Below are 20654 nucleotides of genomic sequence, written 5' to 3'. Positions count from 1 at the left end.
TGGGTGTGTGTGTGTGTGTGTGTGTGTGTGTGTGTGTGTGTGTGTGTGTGTGTGTGTGTGTGTGCGGAAAATGGTTGAGATTCTCGATTCCAAGCTCGATGTAATCCTATTACAGTGCTGCATAGCCACAAAATTCGTCGTTCAAACGTGACACGTGGTACATATAAGTTAAGGCAAACCTAATCCTCAGCGCAGCAAATACACGCGGTAAGGTGTTCCAGGACGGCACACTTACCGCGCAAGGGACAGAAATGAGTAATCCTCTCCAATATTCATGACACTGAAACGTTTTCCATGTTCTTAAAATATGCAAGGCTATAGGCAGAAATACGCGGTTATAACTAAAAATCATCTCAGTAAACAAAATCTTAAATTCGCTCAATTCTAATTTCCATGCCGTAGAAATAAAATATTGTATCTTATAATAATCGTCGCGAATAAATATAGATAGATCAAACACACAGCATAATTTTGATAAAAATTCATAATTTATTACACATACAATTTCATAATTTTGATAAAAATTAATATTAAATAATTAAAAATCTTTAGAATGTTCATGTATTTTATAATTTATGTCATCACATCTTCAATAGTATTTCCTATTTCCCTTGTAAAATAAATGTTGATATTTTGACATAAATCATTTTTATATCAAAACCAATAATGTTGAAATCTGAAGAATCGTAATAGTTTCAATAAGTTTCAATCCTTATTCAAAACGTGACACATTTTTAGTTGTGTCGATTTAAATACGCAACCACAAATCATCCATCCTCCTAATATGACAATTCTCCAATGTATCGCATTTTTTCATAAGAAAAGGCTAAAGAGGTTACATCGGATGGGAAAGATCAAGAAAGTCTCCAAGCGACTTAATGTAAGACAGAAAAGTTTTGATATACGGCGTTGTTATACTCCGAATCGTCTAAAGCAAATTAAGATTAATGCGGTCAGCCTTTCTCGCAGGTAGAATAGCTGGAAGTATCCAAGAAGAGAAACTGGGACGATAACATATTCGCCTTTCGGCGGAAGGTTGAAGCGCGTGGGAGACCGTATTTCATCGATATCCAACACCATTTCATCGAGTTCCATGGAAATGAAAATGTGTAGGCGTAGTTCCGCACTTCCGCTTCATGTTTTTCCATGATCAGCAAATTTATAGCCGGACATTTTGAGACGTGAGTAAAACAACATATGTCTGACAACCGCTAAATACCTCGGGGAAAGATATAATAACAGAAAAAAATTGACTTATGTAATTTATGTAAAAAGATACTTTTAATAATTATCGCGAGAAAGCTTCTTCGTAGTAATACGAACGGTGTGCCAAGTAATAATCATAATGCGACGAAGCAAAATTTATTAGCCGTTAATGCAACTTTCCATGGCGAAGCAGCAAGGCCATATGCAACCCGAGAAAAAGTACCCCTGAAAGGCGAGAACGTGGTAAATTGTCTCGAATTCAGAGAACCTCGGCCATCACCCACACGCTCGTACGCTCGTTAAAGCGGATCCTCCGAAAAAGTGGCATAAATCTGATTCTGGAGCATGGTTATCGCCAAGGTGTAATCTCACAGGCGCTTTTAGGTCACTGTCTAGCGTTACATATATGTGGAAAAAGTGTGATACAAAAACCACCGGGAAGTCTGCCTCGTCGGACGACATAATTCTTTACGCATCGTTAATTCATTTCATCTTGCGATTATTTACCTTAATATGAAAAAAATCACGATGTCGCCTCTTTATTAGCCTCGTTTTTCAACCTATTCGGAATCCAATTAGTATAAAAAGTCGCAATTTCTCTAAACATATATAATTAATATTTCCAAAAGGCTGGATCGTGTTCATTATAAATTCAAGATATAAGTACATGCTAAATTAAATTAAAATTATATCAATGCTGCCCGATAAAAGCTAATTATCTATTCCATCTCTCTGCCGCATTTCATCAAAAATGAAGCATTGTTTCCGGAAGGCGCGGTTAAATCGAAATGATATTCCACACAAACGGGACATGAAACGGATATAAACGCCCACTTTGCGCCGAATGCATTTTGTCGATCTATGCCAGTTGGCCAATATCCACGAATTTGTACATGCGTCTTTTTTCTATTCCTCGAATCGACTGATCGCTTCATTTGATATATGACCCACATAGCGAAAGCATCGCAATTTTAATTACAACGTAAAATATTTCGGAATATATTACAGATATTGCATATAACACATATTAAATATGACGTTTATTGCCTCGTTACAATTATGTCGATTACGAGAATATTAATTACACTTAAATAAGCGTAAAACCGACTGAAAATTCTATGAGTCACTTCTCCATTTATAAATATTACTAATTACCTAAATTTAAAATGGATTATTAAGAAATATTGTATTTTATTTGTAAATTCTGACAATACATACTCGCTCTTTACAACTATCTGCAATTGTTGCGATATGGTTTTATGGCACACAAACGAAAAGCGAAAAGTGAAATTCTTTTCAATGCATGTTACCCTCAATATCATGATACTATATTGATAAAGCGAGCTAGTATAATGCGAATTCCCAAAGTGAGCACGTTTTTCACGAAAATGTTCCCGCATAAGCATAACTCATGAGGAGAAACATGAACCACGAATTGAAACGAATGACACGTCATAGAAAGAATTGTTTGATCTATAGCTGTGTTGGGAATCGCCCATCAATCTTCTTCCCATTTCCAATATTGTCGAATTAATTTTACGCAGTGAGTTGCTACAGTTTATTATGCTACGAAAACATTCCATTTCATTTGGTTTTAGTATTTTGGCTCTTCTTTAGAATATTAAAATGTACATCTTTTCTATTTTTCACAATTTATATTTCTCTTTCTCCTTTATTTTCTTTAAAATTATTTATAATTTTACTGACTCAACATGCTTATTATATTTTCAAATTATATTTTCACGAAAGATATTTATACTCTATACTTATACAATATTTTATTTGAATTATTTCATAAAACACACATAAAATCTTTCTTAATAAACACTTACAATTAGTTTGATAAAATAATAACTCAATTTCTCTCTCTCTCTCTCTCTCTCTCTCTCTCTCTTTCATTCTTTTAATGTTATAAAAATTAATATAAGTTAAATTCTATATCGATTTGTGCTCAAATTCATCCGCAACGCCAAGTAAGAAGTAATTAAACTTTTAAATATCGTCAACACACATTTATAAGCATTATATAATTAATTAATTAGAAGTAATGTCGACTTGAGTCCGGTATTTTAATGCGGTTTACCAACGTAAGCTCGAGTTTAAATGAAGTATATTTACGCCTTATCGTATGTTCGCATAATTTAATTAAATACGGCAGAGACAGATACTAATGGAATGTGCACGGATTATCCAAACTTTCTTTGGAATGCGTCGCTTTGTAACGGGGAATAAATTCGAATGCGCCGAGTAGGCGATTTGTATTCGACGCGAATGAAACGTTTCCGGTATCGGAAGCATCGTTACGCATCGTTGCTGGTCGAAAAATGGCGTGCAATATCACAATAGTGTGCACACGAGACTAAATGAAATTGCCGTGGCAAAGAATGCTGTCGAAGATATCGTCACACCAGCATGAAATGCTCACGAGTATTGCTTCCTTCCGCAAAGTATTTCAACGACATGTGCTCCGGCAGGATGTAGTCGCATGCAGCATCCAAGACACGCAAAAGTTGAATTACGCGCGTGTTCTCTCATAATCTGCACAATATAGTTAAAAAAGATGAAATCAGGAGAAAGAGAGAAAAGTACTACTTATTATAGTCTAAAATAAAATCTTTTTGAACATGCAGTAAATGTTGACGATTATCTTAAAACATGTTATAACTATAATAATATTTGACATTACTAAATATAATGAGTTAAAATGGGATAAAAGGCGAAGATAAAAAAAAGTAAAAATCGAAATAATATAATTCGCAAAACAATTTACGAAACAAACAAATCTGGTACGTGAAGATAAATTTTAGTACGAATGTATTAGTACAAATGAATGCAGTTTTTAAAATTCTTTTCTAGAGAGATATGTAGGCAATTTGCGTTTGAACGACCAGAATAAATCAAATTTTTTAATTGAGGAAAAGAGAAAGGAAGACAGAAAGCGTGGTGTATCAATGGGATGTTGGAGATTCAGGTATATGTCGTGACATACGAGCGTATTTATTGTCTGAACGCAGCGATGTTATTATTCCGGACCAATGTTGGATTAAAATCGAACTGATTAAAGTCGAGCTCTCAAAAATTGAGTTTCACTGACGGAAACTTTGCACTTTAAAGGTTTTCTGCAAGTACATTATTTTCTTCATCATAACGTTGATGTATTATGTCGTCGTAAGATGCGTACTTTGCAAACTACGGGAACAAGAGCTTAGTTACTTCCTTACAGTTTTATAGACTAATCCCTATACTTCCTCTTGACCTCAGCACTTTGGTTGCAACAGTAGCGTCGTAAGCCACAAAGGCTAATAAAGTAAATTCATTCTACGAGAATAAATTGAGACGATGGCTAAGACAAGAATGCATTCAAAGGCTTAGCTTTGAGAAAAATATTTTGAAAAAAATTCAAAGTTTCTAATTTATCTTTTTCGCAAGATAAGAAGGGTAAATTATATGCTCCATTAGCAGATAATGCCTGTAATTATCTCTAAGATCTATTTAAACAAGAAGTTCCAGAAAAATAATGATAGATAATTTGAAAATCTTAAACCTTATATAATTACTGCATCAACTTTTAGCCATTGTTTTCAGGAGAAGAATGGAAGTTGAGAAAATGCATTGCGCTCATCCTCTCTCTCTCTCTCTCTCTCTCTCTCTCTCTCTCTCTCTCTCTCTCTCTCTCTCTTTCTCTCTTTCTCTCGCTCTCCCCGCACGCGTGTGTGTAATGGTTTAATTACATTACGGTAGCAATTTGCTGAAAAAAGAGAAGGAAATAATTAAATTATTCGGTTTGAATGTAGCAATTTGTACCATAATATACCATGTTAAGATAAATGTTGCTGCAAAAGATGGCTCATAATATTATTTTACATCTTATAAACATTATTAACTATGCATATATTTATGCATTAGAGATTTCATATTAAGATAAAATTTTTCAAATATTGCGACAATATTAATGTAACTTTCAAACTAAATTATTAAATTTATGAAGTTTATAATATAAAAATATCAAGCAACATTAAATTTATAATATTTTTCACAATTTTCTATAATGCTGTTTTGTGATAAAACAACAATTTAAATATTTAATAATTCTCAAATATATTTTCTGCATATACAATATATTTCAAATACTTAAATATATTAAATGTAGTAAAAAGAAATCCATTATTTTTGCATGAAATTGAATGGAAAAATAATGGATTTCTTTTTACTACACCTAATATACTATATTTTCACGAATACAATTATATTCTTGGCGTACCAAGAAATTAATCTATGATAAATATTTCTTAACATTATTGCATTTCTAAAATAAACAATGGATTAAATATACGTCAAAGAAAATTATATCACCGTATTAAATTAAAGAGATTATTCAGCATAATAATTAGTTAATAAAGGAATATATGCAGCCATAAATATCAAAGAGTAATTAGACTTATACTCATCCATATGCATGATTTCACCGTCGCCATATTGTGCAACTTTGTATTATCCATCGTTCCTGTTAGACCGCAGAAAAGTTGAAATGTTTTACATCGAAATGGACTACCGGTATATAACTTCGACGCGTCTCATATCTGATTGAAAATTCCAAAGTTGCAAAATTAGCACTACGAGTTTGTTCATTAAACATCACAATTTGCGGCACAGATGGCAAAGTTACCAATGTCCATCGAAAGTGTCCACCACGCACACTCATTGATCCTTACTTTCATCGTACATTCGGAACTAACTAAAAACATATAGTATTATGAAAAGTAATCTCATCATGTTTCGCATACGATTCAGTTTCAATCTCTATTTGAAAGCGTGATTAATTATACATTAGTATTCGTATTGATTCAATCTAATTTGTATTTCGACAATCTCAATTCAACAAATTATTGTTTCAAAACAAAAGTTTAAATTTTTATTTCTCTTAAATTCTTACATAGAGATCTTATTTCGATAATTAAATATAATTTCTTCATCTTATGATTGTCTATAACAAGTTTTGCATTATAATTAGATAATATTATGTATTTATATTATTATGTCAATTATATATTTATGTAATTATATAACTAATCAGATAAGACATTATATAATATATATTAGCTAATCATTAGATTCAGCTACAACCTCATCTTCTGCGTGCGTGTAATATACACTACCGTCAGAAAATTTAGGATCAATGTGATATAATTTTAAAATACATAATTTATGGTAAAATTATAAAACAAATAGTGCAATTCTGGTAATTATTTTTTACTTAATTATATCTTCAGGATCATATTATGCTGCAAAAAATAAAATTGGATTTACAGATATTTTTAATAAAAAGAACTTAAAATTAAGTCTTTAAAACGCTTGATCTTAAACTTTCTGAGGATAATTATATAATCACTTTTTGTATGTTTAATAAAATTTAACAAAATTTAATAAAATTTATTATTATTATTTGTCTAAAACTATTATTGTAATTTGTACTGAATCAATCAGAACTGTAGATTTTTGTATCGAATAATCAAATGTTGCAATAATTTTTGGACCATCAACAATGTCTACAAACGATTCCTTCTCTTTAAAAGCACAAAGCAGAAAAGTTTATTCTGCACTTTTACCTAATCTTCCCGAGAGAAATCGTCCCTCTCTTTCATCGCTATAAATCTCCTACTACTTCTTCTGCGAAATAGTGAAAAATTACCCTCGTTCTTATTCACGAGAGCCACTTTGTAGACTAATGATTCCGTAACCGGTTAGGCGGATCAAAAATGTGAAATAAACTTATGTATCAGTAGCAATAAAATGTAAAATCATACTATTCGCAATCAGCATTTGAAACGTATTATCTATCTTGTTTCTGTATGAAGTTAATCCCAATTTCTAGATCGAAGTCTCACAATATTAATGTAATAATAAATTATTTATTCTAAGTTAAGTAATACGCACACAAATATTCTTTATTAATTAAATAATTTGACTGCATAAAATTGCATGCTTCATAAGAAATGGATTAATATAAAAAAAAAATATAATAATAAACTATTCTTTAGTAAAATCAACATAAAAATATTTTTGTTTAATATATTTTACATAAAAATATATATGTATATACATATAAAGATATATAAAACACACACACACACACACACACACACAAAAGTTAAAAAAGATTTTACGAAATCTGGCTTTAAAGATTCACAGTTGAAGTGAGAATTGGATCAAATTTTGAAAATCATTTTAACCGAGATTGCAACCAAATCTCTACAATCCTTCCTATTGATTCAAGATACCTGAAATTGAGAAATGATTTGATAAAACGATTATTATGTGTAAATAAAGTTAAGTAAGAAGAAATCTTAAATTGCGTTAAAATCAACGCTTCTAAAACTCAAAATTCACTTTTTAAACAGTAATCCGCTACATGATACTAACTGTCATTTTAGATTTATTTTAATATGTTAATTTTTCTTATTTCAGATTCTATTGGGACCTCTGCATGCTCCTCCTACTGGTAGCTAATCTGATAATTCTGCCAGTCGCCATTAGTTTTTTCAATGACGACCTAAGCACTAGATGGATAGCCTTCAACTGCCTTTCCGACACGATATTCCTTATAGACATCGTCGTCAATTTCAGGACGGGTGAGTGTCATTCGATCGATTTACTTGTTATTAATTTCCCATTATAATAAATTCTCATCACTTTAATTGGAATTCGTAATAGAAGATTTTTAATTCGCAAACGTGTACTGCTGAGAAATTCCAATTTAATCTTTCATATCAACAGGATTTGTGCAAGAACATCTGCGTTGTCGCAGTAACAATTAACAATATTAGTAACGTCTTTTGAAACTTTCATATAATACTATTAGGTGTTGCTTATACCATAGTATCTTCGCAACATACAAAATTCCATTTGACATTATATTTCGCATCATTTCCTCACAATAATCGGCATAAATTATGATGCGTCAAGAATCAAAGCATTTACACACATTAGAATATTTTACAAAAATTCATCTTTTATACATATACGTGATAAAATTTCTCAAGACTTAATATAAAAAAATATTTAAAAGTTAAATCTCAAGTAAAAAATACTTAAAAAAATACATCAATCATATTCTTATCAAATTTTTCTAAGATTATTTTTTTAATATCTTGACTTGTACAACTGTGCAAAGTTAGAAATACAAATTTTGAAAATTACAAAATTGCCGTGCCAATAATAAGTAATTTTTTCTTCTTTAAGAACAAGATCGGCGATATTTTCTTTAAGAATTTTTCCAATTTTTATATTTAAGATTTCAAGAACGGTCTACCATTTTGGAATTTTTTCTTTCGTGCAACTCGTCCTTGTTACGTTCCCAAATATAAGATACCGGTGAAAACAGACACAGTGCAAGATGGATCATCTATTTGCGCTCTTGCTGATCTCGACAATACACAATGACAATATTGTTAGAGGAAGAGAATACTCCTAACTCCTTGACATTTCGTTATTACCAAGGGATTAATTTGAAACGTGTTTGAATCGGTTTCGTAAACACGGAATTAGGTCACGAACTGCGACCGATGGAAATTATTATATTATATTGCATATCGCTTTGTCGATTCGCGATAATTAAAAATTTCTAAGCTAAATTTTTAATTATTTCGGCATCCTGTTCAAATATTTTATAGCACGGAACAGTAATATTCTTAATAATTACTTCTTTTTCTTTTATTTATACCTTATAATAATTCAATGCTTGTTTTTTCCAATTGCTAAATTAAAGTATTATATATACATAATATATATATAATGGGTGCATCAGATGCGCGAAAACGGTAACGTGACAAACTGTCGAATCGATGGCAAGTCGCCAGAGCGTGAGATAATAACATTAGCGTTTTTCCGGCAGTTTGAGCTTCGCAGGCTTTGGAAAATCATTGATGTGAAAACACCGGAGTAAAATTCTTTCGTTGCAGGTATAATGCAGCAGGATAATGCCGAACAGGTGATACTGGATCCGAAGTTAATCGCGAAACACTACCTCAGGACTTGGTTCTTTCTCGACCTCATCTCCTCCATACCATTAGACTACATTTTCCTCATATTTAATCAAGTAAGTATGTCTACGCAACCTTATTCCTTGTTAAGTAAGTAAGTTATTAGCTCGCTGTTACACCCTTTATGACAGAGCTGGGCTAGACATGTACTTGAAATATTTTTATTTGAAACACAGTATTGTAAGACAATTATATTTTGTATTGTTTCAACATTTCAACGGAGCACATACAAATATTTTGTATTTTATGGGAGCATATAAAAGTATTTTGTATTTCAATATTAATACACAAAACAAAAGGTTGAAAGTATCTTGTATTTTCTATTTCCAATACTAAGATTGATATTATTATTATTATTATTTGAATTATAAAGTATAAAAACTTACCATTTTTCGATTTTAAATACAAAATACGTAATACTTTCATGTGCTCCGCTGAAATACAAAATACAATGCCCTGTTTTATGAAAAATCATCAAAATAACTTTCTAGTTTCTCTTACCAAATTAATAAATAATACATTTTCATGTACGTACATTTTTCACGATACATATTTAATTAATGTAAAAAAATACTTTTAATTCTTTACATCTCTAGAATAATATGCTAAATATAAAATTAAAAAGAAATAAAATAAAATATAATAAAATTTTAAAGATCTAAAAATACAATAACACTAATATAATATATATATGTCGTATAATATATATATTATATTGTATAAATATAAAATTAATGAATCATGAAACGATTTTCTGAATAATTTTCTGAATGATTTTCTAAATAACTCTGGATATTTGCACACTTGTTTACTGACATTCGGAGAGTCAAATATTACAGTAACGAAGAAATTCGCAAGTTTCAGGACTTCAGCGAGTCCTTCCAGATCCTGCATGCTGGACGTGCTCTCAGGATCCTCAGGCTTGCAAAACTGTTATCACTCGTTAGGTTACTACGTTTGTCAAGACTGGTGCGGTATGTCTCGCAATGGGAAGAGGTCTATGTGAGTGTTCTACTACTTACTATACAGCACTGTTCTTATTTTGTAAACATACGATACGTGTAGTTCGTGTATAATTTACGTATATAAAAAAAAAGAGAAAAGGAGAAGCGTTTGGTGACCTTTAACGGATTCAGGAAGCTGACAAACGATTTTTTTCTCCTACGAAATTACTGCTTTTCCTGTAAACAATGAAACTTAATGAGTTAATTAATGTCGATTGTCAGTTTTTTGAATCTATCAATTGCAGAAATCAGCTTCCGCATTTTATGTGGGATATTAAATAATTATGTCTATGCCTGTGATATATAGTCGTTGTAGAGAATCGAAGGAAATAAAGGCAACAAGTCAGCCCACTTTCGTGGATATTTCGTATTTAATCGCAGATGACTCATCGAGTCTTACTAACAAAGTTCTCATGTCAGTGGTGGATTCTGTCTGACAGGCAATCTTTTTTATGAAGTTTTCTTGAATTTGCACTCATTAAATGAGAATTTCATTCTCACTATGTGCAAAGAGTCTCCCTTTGTTATAAGATTTTCATCAATAAAGTTTAGTCGATCGAATATATATGTACAAATCTTTTTTAGGTATATGCAGCGAAAATAGGATTCTTAACAAAATTACTTTTTCATCGTTGTCGTAAATGTCTCAGTCCACCACTGCGGGGAATTTTTTCGAACTGGGCTCTCAGATGATTAGATTATGTTTCGCTTTCCGTTGCTGAACATCTAATAAGTGTCCCCACGGCTCTACTCAATATATCCTGTGATACCTCGAAATTTCCACTCTACAAGAAAGTCTCCAATCCTTCCGTCTATCTTTCTCTCTCACGATAATAATAATCGTTAATTAGAATCAGCTGTTCCCTTGCTCGATCATTTCATCGCACCGAGAGGAGCATAAAACAGATAATAGTTGTAACAATAGGTAATACCTATAACAAACAATTCGCGGACACAAGCGGAGAGATAGCGTGACGAGCAAATAGAGGAAAAAAGATACACGTGCACGTGCGATTGCGTGTACCGCAGAATCATCGTTAATATCATCGTGAAACTCGATACAAAGAGAATCTCGTGACACAATACGACAACATTTTATTATATTTTTCATTGTCATTTCGATGCACCGATAATTGTTGTTGTTCGCTATTCGTATCTTACTCGTTACTTTTTGCTCTCGTTTTAACGCACATGTCGATTTTGTGCACGTGATGTAATGGTACGACGATTCGTCGACGGGTAAGTAACTGTCCTCCCAACAAATGTATATATATATATATATATATATATATATTCGACAATAGAAGCAATGCGTAAACGCCCATTCTTTTCATTCAATCGGAGAATCATTTCGAAAGATAAAAGAAATAACAAAATGAATAACAAAAGGTAAAAAGAACAATCTTTTTGTTTTTATAAATGTCTTCCATAAATTCGCGTCTCTATTTTATTTTACTGCAAATATATCTCGCTATTTCTTCACTAAATGTTTAAAAATTTAAACAAAGTACTGCGAAGTGGTTGTTGCAGTTATAGAATAGAAAAATTGTAAAACATGTATATTATTACAATAATAAGAAAATGAGAAGAATCAAATAACGTTTATATAATATTCGTGTATACATGTTGTATATCTCGCCAGAATTGTACGGCAAATGAACTGCAAGTGCATTAATTGTTTGAGTGGGTTAATTGGATTGAGAAATTATTGCTACCTTTCGGTGCTTCCGCACGTCGGCGATTGTGTTTACGTGGGATAACATTTTTGTGTTACGTTATTTGTGCTCGCGCTATTAGCATAAAATCGTGGCACAGCGAAGAGACCAACGAATCAATCAGGCTTTTCGTCCAATCGAGATAGCAGTATGTCATTCGCTCAAAATCTTATTACGCTTGCCTTGAAACGTTACTATTGCCTCCCTCTGCTTTTTCCTCTCTGTTCTGTTCTGTTGTACAAAGATATATGCTGAGAAAAAAAAATATATGCGCGAGGGAAAACTGCGTTCCAAGTGCAATAAACTCGTCACGCATCCGGGTATAGATATCATTTGAACAAATTAACTATAGTTTGTCAAATAGCAGCGAAGAAATGCGCGAGGCAAACGTACCGACCACAATGCGATCAAATATGATGTCGAGAATCGCTATCCCGTTCTATTTCTTCATCGAATTCACGATAAATCATTTTCGTTAAATTGGGAATAAAATGTTTTCTCAATTAATTAACGCAAAATTAAATCAGTTCTTATACCGCTTTCGGTGAAAATATTAATGGATTTTGAAAGTATGCCAACGACAACAAAAATAGTAATTTGTGGCGCCACTATTCATAGACGCTAATAGAAGGAAATTGAAAATGTAGATCTATTTAAGATGAAACTTAGCCAAATATTTTCCATTCATCTTCTCTTCTTCATTGTTATTGATGTCGTTGTCATATTTATTTTCGAAGTGTGAGGAATAAACTTTCACTGTATATCACATTTCGCGTTAAGAAAATGCGCACTGATAGTTAATTTATAAATCATTTCGCATGATTATTCAATCAGAGTTGATTTATCATCTCTTTAATGGGCAGACTATAAAATATACGGGTTGCTATATTTGTAGTGAAATTATTTTAATTTAAACTAATGGTTAACTATTAGCTAATTCGTCGTTTTATATATTTTGCTGTATAGAAAAATGCAAACTTGGCATAAAAAGACTGTAAGTGCAAAATAAATAAAAATTGCTTTTCACAAAATATTTAATTTATTCAAAAAAGTATTTTATTCAAAAAATACACTGTAAAAAAACAGCACTTATAATTTTTTATTTCAAGTTCTTGTATTTATTATCAGACACAATCAACATTGATATAACAAATCGAACGGTTGTCTTTCATAATACACATACACAACATATACAATTATATGTTTATCCACCGTTTCAATGCGAGAACAGAGCCGACAATTTATCTTTTAATCTAGCAGCGAAAAATCTTTATATCGAGTAGATATACATATATAATATATCCTGAAAATGAAGATACAAGCACATGCGTGATTATCACGCCACTGTACACACAACATTATTTGCAAGGATCCTAAATCGTCTAATCGAAAAATATTGTCGTCCTCTTACATCCACTTTCTTAAATAATCAAGTGAGACACAATATAACAATCCTCATATCTTTCCTAAGTATTAAATCTATTTTATAATTGCGTAAGCATAGTTGTAAGTAGTAATTGTAAGAATTGATCAATCACAGTCAAATTTGAGGCAAATATTTGACTGTGATTAATCAATTCTTCTACAACCATTTAACCTAACCACACTTACGCAATTGTGGAATAGTCTCTAAATTTCTTAGAATGAAATCTCACTTCAAAAAATTAAAAATACTGCCACTATTGAAAAAAGTGAAAATATTTGCATTCTTGAATAAGAATGGCAGATTTTTACTTCTTTTTGGAGTGAGATTTCATCCTAGAGTAAGATTCACTCCAAACGAAAGAAATCTCATTCCTTTTTTAATAAATTTCACTCCAAAAGAATGAAATCCCACTCCAAAAAAATCTGCCACTCTCTTTTCAATAGTGGTAGTATTTTAACTTTCGCGCGAGTGGATTTCACTTTAAGAAATTTAGAGAGTAGGCATCACACAATTTTTCATATCGTCACTGTTGTATGAATAAAATGCAATCTTGCTTATATCATCCATCCACATGCATACACACTAACACGAACAGGAATCTTTTAATTCTCAGACATACACACACGAGTACAAAGAAAACAATATGTACAAATCGACTACTAGCGTACTGCGAGAACACGTTTCCGAATGGGTTTGCAGATCCCCCTTTATCAACAGCCGGAGAGGCACTACGAGCGTCGGGCGACACCGCCCCAACCAGACCGAACCAGCAAGGTGTGCCTGCCTAGTTACCCTGAAACCAAGGCCAATTGCCCTTACTTGATTCAAGCGTTCGTTAACACAAAACTCAATGTGTTTCTACGTATAAATATATCTATATACGCTAGATCATTATTATTCACTACTGTCGTTTCTTTCATTGTTACTCATTGATTACGATTATTCTAATTACCGTTGCCGTTTTCGTTTGTGGTCACCTATCTCTCGTTTTTCATTTTGAGTTTCATAGAGAACGTGCATAGTCTTGTCGTGTAATTTACAACCTCCGGTACGAGAAGTTATTTTTCTTTTTACACATATAACACACCCGACATACTTAGACCCAGTTTGTGAATTGTAGCAGAGCCGATCAAGAGCTTTAACATTGTCGGGGAGTTCCATGTTCTGTAAAAAGTCATCGAGCAGAGAAAAGACTATGCCTACCATTTGATCAATTATTAAAAATTTATTACAAACTTACGGAGTAAATTGAACTCCTTCCTTGTCGCGCGACTTTGTTAAAGTTTGAACACTACAAACTCGAACAGGCAAAGCGGAAAAAGTCTTATACTTTAATTAATTGATCGTAAGGTAATGGAATTATTGAAATTGTCATTTTGGTTGAAATTAATAAAGTTATAGTATAACTTTATATTTCATACAGAACTAAACGCTATAGTTTTCACGGAAGTCAAATAGCTTTCATTACGTAGAACACTTCAACAAGCTCTTGATCAGTCTTGCCCTTAGTCCCGTAGTCCTGGCGATGCGACGTGTGACATGGATCACAGATTAGAAGATGCGATATTAGCTGAGAAGAATTCAGTATGTATTGATCAATGGAGAATGATAATGCTTGCAGTATTATATCTTAGTGACGATGTTTTTCTATAACTATATTATTAAAATCCATGTTTCACCGACTAGCTGATTCCTCGCCAAAGTTCTTGAGAACAGTTTTTTGATATGAGATGTTACCTTGTTTTTGTCGGGTTTTGTTGGAAAGTTCCGTTCTGCTAGGTACTAACATGAGTTTGGTTACACGAATAGTGTCATTGTGAATTGGTCGTGTCGAATATTCGATCGCGCGATCGCAGGAACGACCGACGTTCGTGCCGATCGCTGTTGAAACGTTCGTCTCGAATTTCTCGGCTCTCGATTATCGCCGACCTCATAAGCCGCATAACTTTATTGGCCTGATACTACATAGATGCGCATGTACATTACCGTATGAGTCAATAGCGATTATCGACGTTCTTACAGTGACGATTTGCATAATCTAGATACGTGTGCATGTAAATGTACTGATAGTATATACATTTTTTAACAGATGCACCATTTTTTGACAATGGTAGCGCATGAGGTCACGGTGACGATGAAGAGCCAAGAGTTCATTTGTTGTGGATCTTATCGCCGCATTCAATTAGCGCGTGATTATGAAACAGGAAATATCTTTTTAAAATTCTTATACAATGTGCAAGAATAAGCTTCTCCTAATGGAGAATTTCTGCGAAGTATTCGACACGAACCACTCAACAGACAAGAAAGTTGGTTGGTCTAACCGTAGGTCTGCCTGTGAGTGTTAGGTGTTAATTAACCCTATCTGTCCAAAATTCTTGGCGATGTGCCCGTGTTCAGTGTGTGTTCCTAGTTTTGTTTACTCCCGACAATTACTCCTCTCCTTGTTCCTTCCCTCGAGATAAACTTCTAGCGAGCACTCCAGATCCCACCAATTATTTCGTTTCCCTCCCTCATTCGCGTTCCGTTCTGATTGCCTGTTGTTTCGTGTTGTCTAGATATGCCTGATTTAACGAGGAGGAAGCGATTCCGATTTCGTTTCTTTTTGTTTCATTTTGACATTTTACTTCCGCCAGGACGGAGAGTACAATTACGCAGACGCCGTCGGTACTTTCCTCTGCCCACGTATGTATCCGTATATCATCATATTTTTGTTCGTTTGTTCTCTCTTTTTCTCTTTCTCTCTCTCTCTCTCTTTTTCTCAGGAGCACGTTTATATTATAATATTATCGACGATATTTTCCAGCGTTCTTTTTCCGCCGTAGACGGTCATTAGATATTCACCCTGGCCTCCACGACAGGAGCGAGAAAAGTACGCGACAGCGTGCGATCTTTTTAACCATCTCGCCACCCGATATACACGTAGCGGATATGACGTTTCCTCTCTTTCGCGTGCGTCTTTCGTGTCTCCGCTCTTGTCTCGAGAATTGCTGCTCCTCTTCGCGATCGCACAGCGAATCACCAATGACGCAGTCTCGTCTCGATTCGATTGTGCAACGAGAAGAAAATTTTCCACGAGAGAGATGCTTCTTACGTGTTGATTCTCCTAGAAAGCGAAGTGTAACATTTTCTGGAATACATATGTGTACCTATATATATAAACGATAGTACATCATAATGTACTATCATTCATGTGTGCATTCCATTTTTCGCGAAGAGAGACAGGAAATAAGGAGAGAACAGTCGATTAATCGCGCAGACTGAATTTGAAAGAGACGATTCTTGTTCTATATGTCTTCTTTTATTGTACAGTATTTTTCATATTGTTCGCCGAAAGAAATTTGTCATGCATTAGATTTAAATGAACAATGAATCAATCTAAGGATTTAAAGTTACGATTGCCCTAATACTAAAGCTTGTCATCTGTCTTAAAAGAGCAAAGTACAAGATGTATAGAGAAAGATGAGAGGTTTTTTTATATTGATATTGTTTTAAGTTGAAGCCAATTTAATTCTAAAAGTTTTTAATTTTTCTAGTTATTGTTCAATGAAAAACTTTTACACTGAAATATAAAAAAATAAATACATAATATAGAATTAATAAAGATAGAAATAAATATCACGTTTAAATGAAATAAAAGAAGATAAAAAAGATAACAGGTAAAACAACAAATTGATTTTCTACCTTATTTATTTAACATTAATAACTTTTTGCTGTGTGAGTTCTATTATTATTGTTAATTTTGTTTTTTTTATGTTCTGTATATTATGTACTTTTATGTTCTATATATTATGAAAATGTGATTTATTGATTATGTCATCAAATTTCAGCGAGTCAAACATTCCTTCATATATATGCGTATTATCTTCTTAATCAACAACGCGTTCAAAAATTCCATCCTTATATTCGTTCTTATTAATTAATTAATTAATTAGAAAAAAAAACAGCAAAACGCAGTGCTCTTTGTAACGAGTGCAAAAGCTTTCTGCCCGTGGCACGTATACACCCTGTTTCCCTTTACATCGTAATTAAATCAGATAACAAACACGAGTGCCTTTGTGAGCACGCACATTAGAGTTAACAGCCGCACAGTAGCAAACCGCCGCGATAATGGTCGGGGCTGGTTGCATTCAACGTGGCAAATTAAAACGTACTCGCGTGTATACGCATATTAAGAGACAATAAATCATGACTGTCATGCAGAAACGCGCGATTGTACGTCCGCGTAATTTTCGCGACGTGTACTTGACAAATCGCGCGTTTCTTGTCGCGTACAATTACTGAGATGTATACATAAGATGTAAAGACGCGACAAAGAAATGTAAGACATCGCGATTAATGTGAATGTATTCTTGTCTTACGTTGACTATGTTTTATAATCTCGATGTGCGACCATGTACGATGTTCTTTCACTTCGAACTACATACATGCGGTAATCTCTTAACGGATAATTTTTCAAGTTTCTTCTGCCTTTTCGTGACTTTTGCATGGAATTTTTCAGAGAGATGGGAGCGATTCTCCTTTTGTCAATGTTTATCTCGTCACAGACTGTTTCTTTCAGCAGAGCAGCGATGCGCGCACATTGCCCCGGGAAGAGCAGAATTTTTATATTCCACAGTTATCACATTTGCAGATTTTTCTCTCTCTTTTTCTCTTTCTCTCTCTCTTTCTCTCTCTCTCTCTCTCTCTCTCTCTCTCTCTCTCTCTCTCTCTCTCTCTCTGTCTCTCTCTCTCTCTCTTTCTATCTCTCTTTCATCAATATGAATTTCATAAGTCGAGACAATGTTTATTATGTATTGTATCACCAATAACTTAAAATAATTTTTGTTTCTTCAAACGTAAATTAATGTGCACTTTTCTTCTTTTTTTAGCCTTTCTTCAATTAATGCCCTATTCGATTAAATTACTAAATTAGTAAAGTGTTAATTCAAGACGAAATGAGCAGCCTCTCCCATGTGGAAAACTATTAAATTCTCTTCCGCGTACATTACAATTAAATTTTGGTAGCTGGTTTAAATCGAGACAATGACATAGAATTTGCATGAAAGATAATATCGACAGTGTCGCGAAGTCAATTACATTCGCGTGTTGAATTACTTCAATAGCTCTACAGACACGCCCAGGATCAAGTTACACGGCTTTGCAAGTTAATCGCGCGATTTTTTACTCAGTCTGTAAATCCACCACGATACCACATATATACAGAATCGCTAATTAATTCATCGAGCTTCATTCAAGCTTGAAAAGGAATTGCGGCTTCACGCTTGGCGCGCGACTGCTAATTCGATAGCTTTGATATTCGAATGGCTTGTTGACTACTAATTACCTAATTCACGAATTATCGGACTGTTATTCTTCGTTATCGTGCCGTGTCCTTACTCAGTCACTCACATAACCGAAAATCGTTCTTTTATATTTACGCCCCGCAACTCACACTTTAACCGATCTCTCATCACCCATACGATTGATCGAACGATTGATCGTTTGATACTCAAATTACGGCGGTCAACACTCGCCGGCGAAATGAGAATTCGCACCAACACCGATATACTGACACCTGGTGTAATTATTTTACTCTGTTTATGTGCTTGTGTATGTGCCAGTACTAGCGTTCAGGAGGGAGGATGGAAAATGAGAGGTATTAACACCTTATATCTATGTAAATATTATATATCATCTTTCTCTACTTTTTTTCTTAATTTATTTCGTCATTAAATATATAAATTAACGTGATTCACACGTGATTGTACGTACGGCCTGATTCAGTGGATGTCACCATTAAAAATGTCTACAGTGACGTCGATTACTACTTTTGCGCATCTACTGGCGGATTTCGCAATCCGAATGTGCTTCATATTACTAGCGAAAGGACGAAACTTTAGGAATGGGATTGCCTTTCAGCGTTCGTTGTGTAATGTGGCTACAGTATCGCACACGAAAATTTCTGACCTTACGAGAGACGAGAAAAAGAAAATTGATCCTGCAACCACCCGACAATCTCCTATACTACTTCCGTCTTACTTTTCGCTACTGTACCACCATACCATCTTGCAAATTCTCTCTGTCAATTAATACATATATAAAACCGCCTAATTATACCGACATTTTCTTTCCCATCCTCCTTACTGTTACTTTCAATTCCATTTCTTTCTATCTCTGTTTCCTATTCTTTCTTACACTCTTTCTGACACTATTTCTACCTCCTCTCTGTGAAATTTCTATTAACCTCTACAGAATTTCTATTAACCTCTTCTTACTACGTCTGGCTATGTCCCGCTTTCTTTTGTTTCTAGATATTGCAGAACCTACAAAAAAAACGCACTGAGCGGAGGGGGCGCCTAAGTTCTGACAATATGACTAAAAAGAAGTCCGGTTTCAGCAAAAGCGAACTTATTTTTAAGGTAACCCGCCCTGGCGAACGCGCGAGCTCACGTCCACGTGATTCGCACCACGAATCAACCTCGACGATTTCCCATCCGGTTTTCCGCGAGACTCGATAGAAAGAAGTCGACCCTCTCTTTACCGCCAATATTTAATTAACACAATTATTGAATAAGACCTCCGTGATAGTAAAGAATTATCATTCATGTTACGATAAATTCTTAAAAACCATTCTATAAATAAAAATATAAAAGCACTTTAAAGAATGACTGGAAATATTAATAAAATATTTCAAAAATTGGGTAGATCCACAATTTTTGCCTTAAAACTAATCTAGTATGTATACCTTTGACTAGTAAATTAAATCATTCCTTTCCTTGCCGAGATATTTATTGCTTAATAAGTTTTCGAATAATTGTGGCATCACGCGAGAATCGGATTGTTGATTTAATCAATCGACGGCCGTTCTGTCGATATCTCGCGAGGACCGGGAGCGGGGCTGACGAGGTTAATTGGACGGAGGAGCTGTACGCTGATTGGCTCGTTGGTTTATTACAAACATTCAGCTTTTACTTTTTTCCGCCGCATTATACATTACATATACCCGCAGCAATAGGCTATGCTTCTATACAATCACCATCGGCACCCGCCTAGCGATGAGAAAGTACATGTATATAACTATGTGTGTGATATGATAATCTAGAGGCCCACGAATATAGATATAACAAAAAAAAAAAACGTCGTGCTCGGTTAATTACGAGCCACCTTTGCGTCAGCACCTCGCGAATGTAGAGGCCCCAATTTCCGATGATCGCCAATCGACAGCGCGATATTCGACGTGAAAATGAACGAACGGGGATCGGTTGTCAAAAGTCCGGCGTGGCGC

At 33.8% G+C, this 20654-nt stretch overlaps 1 protein-coding gene across 6 annotated transcripts in view; it reads left to right on the top strand.

Annotated features, from left to right (window-relative positions):
• The window catches only part of LOC108694793 (potassium/sodium hyperpolarization-activated cyclic nucleotide-gated channel 2), a 90954-nt gene that overhangs the window by 59293 nt on the left and 11007 nt on the right, over window positions 1-20654 (top strand). For 3 of the 6 annotated variants that reach the window (XM_018204455.1, XM_018204452.1, XM_018204454.1), the window contains 3 exons: window positions 7672-7835; window positions 9165-9301; window positions 10104-10247. In XM_018204455.1, the coding sequence (XP_018059944.1) occupies window positions 7672-7835; window positions 9165-9301; window positions 10104-10247 (445 nt within the window). Of the gene's footprint in view, window positions 1-7671; window positions 7836-9164; window positions 9302-10103; window positions 10248-14089; window positions 14165-19680; window positions 19789-20654 lie in introns of all 6 variants that reach the window. The other 3 variants (XM_018204457.1, XM_018204453.1, XM_018204456.1) reach the window with 2 other exon arrangements.

Source organism: Atta colombica, unplaced genomic scaffold (assembly GCF_001594045.1).
Source record: "Atta colombica isolate Treedump-2 unplaced genomic scaffold, Acol1.0 scaffold125, whole genome shotgun sequence".
NCBI lineage: Eukaryota > Metazoa > Arthropoda > Insecta > Hymenoptera > Formicidae > Atta > Atta colombica.
Note: the sequence above shows the minus strand (reverse complement) of the source record. Positions and strands in the feature narration are given on the sequence as shown.